The sequence below is a fragment of the Spodoptera frugiperda genome, chromosome 18 (genome assembly GCF_023101765.2).
Source record: "Spodoptera frugiperda isolate SF20-4 chromosome 18, AGI-APGP_CSIRO_Sfru_2.0, whole genome shotgun sequence".
NCBI lineage: Eukaryota > Metazoa > Arthropoda > Insecta > Lepidoptera > Noctuidae > Spodoptera > Spodoptera frugiperda.
The window spans coordinates 5,519,139-5,530,212 of record NC_064229.1 but is presented as its reverse complement, the minus strand read 5'-3'; the positions used below and the strand labels follow the sequence as shown (position 1 = coordinate 5,530,212).

General features: G+C 35.7%; 1 protein-coding gene across 1 annotated transcript in view; it reads right to left on the bottom strand.

Annotated features, from left to right (window-relative positions):
* Positions 1–228: 228 nt before the first annotated feature.
* Positions 229–11,074, bottom strand: part of LOC118278020 (uncharacterized) — a 94,666-nt gene continuing 83,820 nt past the window's right edge. Inside the window, exons 4-8 of the mRNA XM_035597074.2 lie at positions 6,001–6,176; positions 4,869–4,975; positions 3,754–3,947; positions 1,744–1,856; positions 229–1,330 (exon numbers count right to left, since the gene is read on the bottom strand). Coding sequence (XP_035452967.1) covers positions 1,106–1,330; positions 1,744–1,856; positions 3,754–3,947; positions 4,869–4,975; positions 6,001–6,176 — 815 coding nt within the window. The 3' untranslated portion in view covers positions 229–1,105. The remainder of the gene's footprint in view (positions 1,331–1,743; positions 1,857–3,753; positions 3,948–4,868; positions 4,976–6,000; positions 6,177–11,074) is intronic.

The window sequence follows — 11,074 nt, the reverse complement described above, 5'->3', positions numbered from 1 at the left end:
GGTTTGACACAATTCAAAGCATTTAAGTAGAAAGTTGAGATAGCGAGGTTTATGTTTCTTCACTGAAAACATTTAGAGAATAAAAGTCAAAATACCAAGATACGAGCTTAAAAAGGACCTTAATGTATACAAACGTTTGATGACATGACATGGTAAGCTCATATGAAGTTTCTGTTAATTAAAAGAGGGATCATAATATAATGAAAGTAAATAAAATAAACGAGCATATAAACAAACGAAAGGGTTTATTTCAGTGAATCAAAGTGTAGATATCTAGTATATTTAAAGTAACTTATACAATACCTACTTATAATTAAGTACATCTAGGGTATAAAATAAGGCTATGTCGTGAGATGTGAATATGCTTATTTTAAGGCAGTTCTTGCATACCGTGCATCATTAATTACTACTATTTACAACGACTTACACCAACATCTAAATATAAGAGACAAGAATTGGTCGAATTGCACGCTTAACACGTTACGTAAAGCATTCGTTTTTATTTCCAAGCAAATCTAGTAGGTACAAAGTAAATTAGGTTTAAGGCAGTTACAGAGAGACTTACGTAACTAATAAATTTTCTTTGTGCAGTTATTTTACGAAGATTTCTAGTAACATTGTCCTGTATCGAAAAGCCTTACAAATGAGGGCTTTTCTGAACGTAATTCAGCTAAAAGTCTTCGCAAAATTACCCAATAAAACATACGAAGGTGTAATCTAATTAGGTAGATAATTGCACACATCAATTTCCATTAGGATTAAGTTTATACATTGTTATCGGCTCAGGATAAGTACCTACTGTATATTGTTTACCGTTTAGACTAGTAATCTAATTTACATTAGTCTAGCACTATAGGTACAAGGTTCGGTTGACCGGAATGTGATTTATACATATTTATAGTCCTTTACAAAAAGCGTAGTGCATCAATTCCTAGGTTTTTGATAGAACTACTTTCACAATGGCAGGTCTTCTCAATCTACGAACGATGCTGAGGATATATCAGATCAATTGTTATAGATCTAGAACGCAGTCGAGTGTCCAACATTATATCAAAATATTAGAACACGTGTAGAATTGACTTTTTATGGCAAATATTCTTAGTCTTCAGACGATGACCGAATGTCTGTTTGTCTTCTTGTCTGGTGCGTAGGGTTCTAGCTTCGCAGGCTCCGTGTTGAGGGCGCTGTAGTCCACGGGGAACGGAGGCTGAGGCAGAGAGTCCTTTGGAGGAACGAGCACCCACTGGCCTGGCCCGTTGGGATTCTTGCCCATCAGCCAGTTGGTGAAGCAATGCACGTACGTCCCGTAGTCCAATATTAAGTAACCATTCTGTTGAAACGAAATAAGCAAATTAGTTCCCAAGTCTTGCTAAGTACCCAAGTAATTAGGGAGCCTAGGTAACGTGAATAATTTTGCTAAAGTATTCATAAAACTGCTTCCAAATTCACAAATTACTCAGTAAATGACCTGCAGTACTGGGTCACACGTAATTTAGTAGAAACTCTTGCTCGGCAGACAGCTCAAATTCTATTACAGAACATCAAATTGAAAAGTTTTCGAATTTAGATCAAAATAATTCAAACATTTCAACTCTACGATAATAGAAAACTAACTCTATGGAATTATGGTAAAGTTGTGGATATTTTGTAGCAAACTTTATGCGCTGTGAAATTCTCGTTCATATATTCATGCTATGCTTGCTTATGCGAGGGTTGTAACAATGAAGAATGTAGATAACGTACGCTAGTCATGCGATCGTATGCCGTGTCTATGATCTCGTCCACTCGCGCCGCGTTCAGCCCGATCACCGACCGGTAAAAGGCGCCCAGCGCCGGTTTCGTTATAGCACCTGTATCTGCAAATAAAAACACATACTTTAATAGCTGTATAGAGTGTATAGGCCTAAATTCCCTGAAGAGGTGGAAAGATTTATTGGTACACCCGCGTTCGACATTTCCGGGATTGGATACCGTGGGACGCTGCGAGCCTATTGATATTTTAGCGGGCACTGATCCAAAAATGGGGGGTATGCTCCCTTTGGAAATATAATTTTGGTTGGTTTGAGAATTCAATTTAGAGGTGGTATCAGCATAAAGTTTGGTTTTTGCTAAATTAGTCAGGCCACAAGGGGGTCTAAATGTTCAATAGGTGAAATTGATGGAATGCTTACCTACCACCTACCAACATATTTAAGTATAATACTGTGTTACAAATTGTTATGTTTCGAATCCATCATCGTGACATACAAGTTTATGCTTAGCTTTTACCATGTATTGGTGATATACGACGATGTTACTAAACCAAATGAGATCGTTCACCTTGGGTAGCAGTTTCATGATAAATCGTCTCGGCTTTCTAAATCAACATGACAGAATATGGCAATTCAGGAAAAAACTACGCCACGGGCACATTTTATCTTTTGGAGAAGTTTTTAACTTACCTATTTATGTTAAAAATAAATAAGATCTTAATATATTACCTATGTTACATTATCGCACACGTGTTGGCAAGTGTATGTTTTGGGAGCAGGGTACGATGGGTACCTATTTCTTTTAACATCTTAAAATTAAGTACCAGTGATTAGTAACATTTAGTAATGGAGTTTATATTGGTAGTGATTACTACCACATTTAGTAATAGCGTTTGAATTGTAGGTACTTTACTAAAACATCTTCTGTCCGTCTAATAAAAGTAAAACGAAGCGAAAGAAGGCAATAAGTGGAGCGCACTTAATAATGTTCAGTAAAATATGGGTCACGTAATGTAAAAATATTGATACAGAATATTTTTCCAATAATTCTTTCGTGCAACAGCGAGAATAAGTCGTGTCCGTATTGTATAAAAAGTTTAAATAAAGTCAAAGACAGATGATAGGAATAAATGTGCCAAAGGAAAGACTTCTCGCTTCAGTGTGCACCCGCCGTGATTTTGGCTACAAACTTCGACTGAGGTGCCAAATTTTTAGGCCAAAAGAACAACCTAACGTTGTCAATTTTATTTTTAATTTTTTACTACTTACACTGTTTATGATGTTTAATAAACGTAACCATACCCACTAAATACCTACATCGAACCAAAAATGATGCCTGTAGTATTTCGGAACAAATTCGAGTTCTTAACACAATCACTTCATAGATAAAATATTTTGCCAGAGAATTTTAGCAGCAATGCAGTATCAGTATCATTTCACAAACATACCAGCTAAATTGCGATAATAATTAACTTTAAATTAGTCATAAATTGGAGCTGGAAGCCTATGGTGCAGGGAAAATTTCATGTAGAACAATTAACGTAATTCAGGGGCCTAGGGGGTGACATCAGGCGCGGGAACTTGCCCGCGTCAAATTAATCCCGTCTATCAACCGATCCCGGGAATTGACACACGTCAATGGTACCTCTCTATTACCGTAAACAGAGCGTTTGCTCACGGAATTGAGTGGAAAATAAGATCTTTTTGGGTAAAAATAACTACGGACTTTGAAGTTGGTTTTGGCAGTGAGAAGTCGTTACCTTTGTACCCACTCGTAGTTTAGTCTAGAAAGTTAGACAGACGAGTATGAATAAATGAAGTTGTGTGTGCTACTGTGACTGTCTTGAAATGTGTTTATGTCGTGACAGTTTTTAGAGTAAGTGTTTATTATTATGCTTTGTTAAGTCGCCTCGTTGATACGATGATTCTATGTTTCACTTGGGTCAGACAAAGAAGCAGGAGATGGTAAATAAAGATACAATAGGATGGAAAGTAAACTTACTTGTCCTATCAATGACGTGGAAAAGTATCTTGCAGAGGTACTGCAGATACAGAGGTAAGTCTGTGAACCGTTTCATCTCACTGAGGTGTAGTGCCCACCGTGCCAGCCAGCCGTCCAGAGTCGTCCTGCCTGGCATGTTGATCCCGCTCGCTTCGGGGCCACACACTTTTCTATAATACGGCAGATCACCCCATCTGGCGAAAGATTGGAATTTAAATATTGCGAAAGAAAAGCGAAAAGAAAATAAAGCACCTGGATGTTTGTGTTTTCTCGCATATTTTTTGTACGGAACATTCAATAAAGCATGAAGTTTGGCGAGAGCATACGGCAGGGAATTTAATAACGAAAGAAACTTAAGCACGTGACTTAGAGAACGGATGCCGCTCCGCTATGGTGATATTTCCTCAGCAACGACTCGCCTCTGTAGTTTGCTTCCCTTTCTTTGTGTAAACTTTATACTTTCTTCCATTAGCTTCGTGTTAGAACTAAATTCTACTGCCACTAAAAATAAAATACCGTGGTCCGGTTGGTACAATGTTGATAATTCCATAATACGCTTTTGTGGAACTATTGAACTAATTAAGATAAGTAAGTAGGACACACAATAGAGTGAACTGTATCAATATATTGCCGCAGCACAAAGCACAATTTAGTTCCCGTAACACGAAGCCGGCGGAGCGCTATTATATCATAAAATGGACGATTTTTTCATGAAAATGTCGGCTACGAAAATATACAGCCTACAGGATTGCATATTACATTACAAAGTGCTCATATTTTTGGGGCACTTTCATGAAATGTCAGCGACCGGCTGATATTCATTTTTATGGCATATCGTAGCCCTGAATGAAGGCTACAGCACGTGTCTGTTACATATATTTTAAGTTAACTACCTTTATTTGCATTTCATTGTAACTATTAGCGAAGCGAGGTTGTTACTTTAGTAAAAATACGTATTAGATGACATAAAAACAATGGACGTTGTTCTAAGTTGTAACAATACAACAACAAACATAACAGTAATTGATGAATTAATGGAACAATGCATTGCTCAAAGTGAATTAGTAATTTTAGAGTAACACGAACGTACACATGTGACAAACAGAGTGACTTACTTGGCTGGCAACGGATTGATGAAGTGGTCTATAAATTCACGCTTTACTTCAAGCAGTATGTGGAACTCGGATGAGTTAGGCGACCAGTCCGCAAAATGCGCCAACCGCTGTGAATTACGACGAGAAACGAATTTAATTATTCTCTTTCATTATTCAGACGTTAGTTATGTGAGGTTGAAATGACTTAATGTAGAGTTTTAGAAGTTTAATTTGTTATAATTGGCTGCCGGTCTATTTACAGGTGGAACGAGACAGTTTCCCGAATTCAGTTATGTTGACTACACCAGAACTGGAGGGCTTTTAAGATATAACTTGGTTATTTAATTCCGTTGAAGTTTTAACTGAGTTATTCGAACTGTGCCAAGTTAATTATATTTAAAGTCAGACTTGTTTATATTTAGGACGTTTCTGACTACGATCGAGTCAATTAAGAAGTGGGTAATTCAATGAATTCTTGATGATGTCGCCGTCATTTACTTTCAAAGTTAGTATTCATTAGTTTTCTTTCCAAAATTACAAATGTAATTTAGCAATTCCTTTTGACGTTAAAGTGTACCTACAATATTGGTACAAAATTAAAGGTAAATACACCTACAGGCTTCTAATAAACCGACAAACAAGGTAGGGCTTCCAAAATATTTTTAGAACTATAGTGTTTAACAAACTATATACATAGGTAGATCAAAATAACTTTGGTTGCTAGTAATATTAGTGCTAACAGGGTAGATGACAAATTTTTATTTGAATGTCCGTCTTGTAGATTACTTTAAAATATTAGGTACGTATTTTTCATTTTCTTTATTTGATTAAATACTTTCAAAGATATATTGATTAGCAATATTGCGTGACGTCACTTCTAGGTACGTAGAAATTACGTATTTGTTCCCACTCCTAAACTTTGATTCGTTTTATCTATTTTTTTTATCAAATAGAAAAAAATACGTGTCTAATATTTTTTCTGTTACGAAAACTGACGAACTTTATTAAGTCCGTCAGGTGGCCACTAGCAGTTATTTATTTATTACGTATCCTGAAATTATACTTAGTGTTTAGTTTACCTAAGTATACATAGGGTTATTTATAATTCACATATCGTAATGTTAATGATACCACAATGCTGATACCTTCCTACCTCGAAGAATTGGTCGAAGTCTGTGTCTATGATGACGTCATCTCGGTCGTGGTCCAGTAGCTCTGTGAAGAAGAGTGTCATCTTGTCTGTTTGCATGGAACTGAGCTGCGCCAGGGGCTGCTCGTCTTCCAAGTCCAGGCATTCCAAGTCTTCGCTGCACCGGTTCACCCATGTTGCTGTGAGAGAAGAAAATTGTAAATGAATAAACGTCTCAAAGACATAAGAGATAACTTGGAATTTAAAAATCATAAATTGCATCATAAAATAGCATATTAGTATTAGCATGTTTTGAGGAGGATCATGTTTTTTTTATAGGTACTTCTTGGGTGGAGAAGGGAGGTTTAATTATATATATAGCTCTCAGAAGTCTAGATTCTATGTTACTTAATTTCTTTACCACAAATTAATTCCATTAGCAGTTATTTTGTTACTAATTCAATGATAAAATTTCAGAAATATATTGGAAAGTATATTATAATCAGATACACTTCTAACTAAGCCTGCAGGACCATAAAAAGGCTTGGGCTACTGGTCAGCCGCCATTTAATTCTTTATTGTTATCGTAAACCCTTTCGTTTACCTCAAGAATAAAACATAAATATATACAACGTTGAACTATATATACAGCTATGTATATATTACAGTATAAATATATATACAGTCCATCTTTATGACAAAAATCGTAAAAGGCAACCGACCCTTTAGAATGTCTTTTCAATTCGGTTTGTTATAAAATGTTGTGTCACTATGAAACCGTTTCGTTTACTCGTGGTTTTATGTAAACCGATCATTGTGTTAGATTAGTTTTGGGAGTACTACTTTACTTATTATTCTGTGGTACTACTTAGACACAGGCAGACATCACCATAATTAACAGCCTGTGACAGTATACTTAATTTTTTTTATATACCATGACGTTGGCAATTAAGCACACGACCCACCTGATGGTAAGTAGTTACCGTGGCCTATGAACGCTTGCAACACTTGGGGCATTATATGCTTTTATACATTACATATTACTAGGCTATGGGCCAACATTTCTATTGGTAATTCATACTAGATATTACTTTAATATTCATTAAACACAGTACAAAATAAACTATCTACATACGTAACCCCAACTCAAAAATACACATAAAACTGAAAACAAATTCGAGCAATAATGTTTTCCTATCGATTGCTCGATTGAAATAGAGCGATGGTGCGATAGAGCACATCCCTAGAGATAGTGCTAACACACAAATAAAACAAACTCTGACCGTGCATGAATTTAGTGGGGAGTCAAATAGTGGGGTAGTCGGGTAGTCGGCTCGTATGAATATATTCGACACCCTTTCTAGTCTGGCCCACGTTATTGTGTCACTATTTTAAATGCAGATTTGGCTTTTCTAACTGTCTAGTTCCAGTCTGTTTTTGTATGAATCTAGTTTAAAGATTTGACTAATCTTAAGTATAAACTGATTAGTGGATACGAGGAGTTGAAGATCGAGTTCAATGACTTTAGAGGCTAATGCCTCCAGCAGGGGACAGAAAGAGGCTGATGATCACTACGAAAATGATACTATGAAATCGATTACAAATGAAAACAGGTAAAGTTGAGAAAGTTCTTTGTTACTCGAGTCTTAAAAATTCCTTATTAATTTATAGGCTGCACATCATACTCTTGAATAGCATCGATCCGGCTTATCATTGCAGCTAATTAAAAATACTTTTACAATGTGAGTATTAGGGATGCCTCGTACCTACCCGATACATTTGTCTCTAAACCACACCTAATATCCACTTAATAAAAGAAATGAAATCAGCCTTGTTTCGTCGTCAACTAACTAAAGGTTTGGTCTAGATAATGAAGTATGCGATATCACGATCATAATATGATAAAAGTGCCAAATTACTCAGAGCCTCACAAATTACAAATCCATTGGGAACTTCTTTAGAACGCCCGAGCAGTTAACGAGTCTCCCCTATGACCAGACTTATTCAAGAATATGAGAGCGAACCATTGTTACGCTACCATTACTGGCTAAGTTACATTTAAAATAAAACGTAAAAGAGTAAGAAAGGAAATGGAAACATGTATTTTTCGTCCGTACGATGTAATCGTTCAACTTCGATATTTCCGGCGACTCGGCAGCTCGACTCCTCGATGTTTCAATTTATTGAAAATATTTTCAGAATCTGTGAACTGTTTCGTTTCAATGTACGTTTTGTTGTTTTTGTGTGTACAAGTAGTTCGCGTTCTGTTTTTGCTTGTCAATTTCATTTAAGCGAATATTTTAGGAAATTGGTTTAGGTGTACTGTTTACTAAGCATTGAGGGTCATATGGTAATGACAGACTAAAATACATTTGTCCCCTATTATTATCTTGGGTATATAAGTAACCGACTAAACTACTACACGTTTGATAAAGCCCACTGCCTTATCCAACCTCCCTACCGCGTGTGCCAGTATGTTATACAAACCTTGTGTAGAGCAGGCTTATAGCACAGCAGTGGACTATCAATATTTCGAACACAATAAAAATGTAAAATGTTTGGAACACAACCATGATGGACAGCAATTATTGACAGGTATGACAATTTGGTAAAAGTTAAAAACTGTAGCACCACTATCAGCGCCCTACTCCAGATAAACAAGTAAGTAGTTGTTCCGATAAGCAGTTTACATCCAGTCAAGCTAATTAAAAGAGCCATCTACCATCCCCTATTGTCAAGATTCTTTATATAGGTACCTTTTGTCAACAACAATACTAATTCTCTGGTATAAATTCAGAGCTCCCCAATCAACAGACTATTCCTAAAACCAATACAATAGACTTTTTAACAAAAACTACGGACTCGCTATGAAAACTCGTTGAAAATGGAGGAACCGTTTTTATTCGGAAAACCAGTAGCTACTAGCTGGTCTGAAAGAGTGACGTAGTGATTGATGTATTTATTTAAGCTCATTTCTTTAATAGAATTTCAAACTTAACATATTATTATTAAGTTGAAAATCTGGTAAATAATTTTGGTAGTTTCCTTTAGTTTGGGGTAGCTAGTATTGAAAATTGTTTAGTTTGAGAAACTGGAGCTGTAGTAACCGTAAACCTCAAGTTATGTTGTATTTGTTACAGCTCTAATGACACAAAGGATCAAAAATATGATCTGGTTTTCGCGTTTTTTTAAAGAAAATCCTGTAAATGTAATCCTAATAGCTCTTATTATAAACAAACCCACAATCTTATTTAATTTCCCCCAAAGTATGCAAAATAGCTTGCATACACAATTAAGTTAATAACAAAGTAACTTGAAGTTAATATACATAAAGTTTACAAAACTTTGCATCCAATCTCGGGGCCGAGCGGATCAATACGCTGTCAATTTTGATTTAGCAATAATATTACACACATATTGATTGATTTATTCGAAACTTCCTGCTGGCTAAATTACTGTGTGGCCACTAAAACAGCTTATAACTTCTCTCATGATTGCAAGTAATTTCGTCTTTGATGACTGACTAATTTAATGTTTGCCGAACTTATCGTGAGGAAACCTGGGCTTATAATTTCTGATTATAAGTTTGAAATCGCCACCCGCATTGTGCAAGCGTGGTGATTATTGCTCAAACCTTCTCCGTGTTAGAAGAGGTCTTTGGTCAGCAGTGACAGTGGCTACTTATAGGCTGTTGATGTGATGTGTAATATGAAAACATCTGTGGTAGTATCCATCTTGTCAAATTGACAACGATAGAAATCTATGAATTTTGTATGAGATTACTAACTTGTGACGTCATAGTTTACTAAGGGCTGGTTTTTCAAACCCAGGATAACTTTACTGGATGAAAAATTTTTGACAGTTTTCCCATACAAAAACTCGAATTGATAAATCGGCCGTAAGTCCACTTACTTATTTTTTTTTATTAAATCGCATATTACTTAGAAAAATTATAAGGTAGTGTTTGATCAATATTGATGTGAGTGTGATACACTTTAAATAAAAAAAAAAGAATTTAAAAGTGAAACCCCTCTCTGACTCAGTTGTAATTCAATTCACGGTTTGCATCACTGTAGAAATAACTTCCAAGGGCCATGGATATTACTTATTAAAATACGCAGTAAGATTCCGCTTGTTCTAAGGGCGGCCGAATTATTACGTCGCACTGCGCAACGACGGAACCCATTGTGTTTTGACAAAATCTCAAATTAGACTATACGGAACCCTTTTCTCTTTTGGACAAAGCTTGGCTTTTGTTTAAGTCGCGGTTTTAACTTTGTGAATGAATACAGTGATAAAACGAAATTATGTTAACTTTTTGTTGGGGGTAGCTAAGTGGCTGTCGTTGGATTTATAAGTAAACTTTTAATTTCGACTCTGGTCAGGTGGTTGCAATAGTCACAAAAGTTGGTTTGATCTTGGAAAAAGCAAGACTTATATTATTATATAGTTAATCATTGATTTTTATTTCATCACTAGCTGGCTCGGAAAACTTCATACCGCCTCAAACATTATTTTCTCAACTTTTATACCTTCCGCAAATAATTCAAGAACAAAATTTGCCAAATCAGTCAAGCTGTTCTCGAGTTTTAGCGAGACGAATAGAAATTGATTTTTAAATACATGTACATAGGTTCAAGATTCAAAGAAACTGCATATTTTGAAGTGTTCCTCTCAAGTATTTTGAAAAGAATCCTCGGTGCCGGTGTACGGTAAAAGCCTTGCCTTCTACAATATAGTACTCATATCTGGTGATAAGTAGGTGTTACTTTTTTATGGTGAGCAGTTTAAACGTTTTACTGCTATTAAGTCATCGAGGTTGTAAAGAGTTTACTGTCGAGAAATCACCTCGCGATAAAGATAATTCTCATAAACTCTTACTGTGAATGTGAAATAAACTTATATCAACACCTTCCTCGTGCTAGTATTGAGCGTGAAATACAATTAGGTATGCTGTTTCTTAGTTTATGTTCAGGTCTAAATTATGTTTAAACGATATTTACCAACTAATACTAAGTAAAGATGTGTTTGTAGAATTTCGAATAAAATTGGAATGAAATAAAAAAATGAAACCATATTCATGAGCAAATGTTATGAA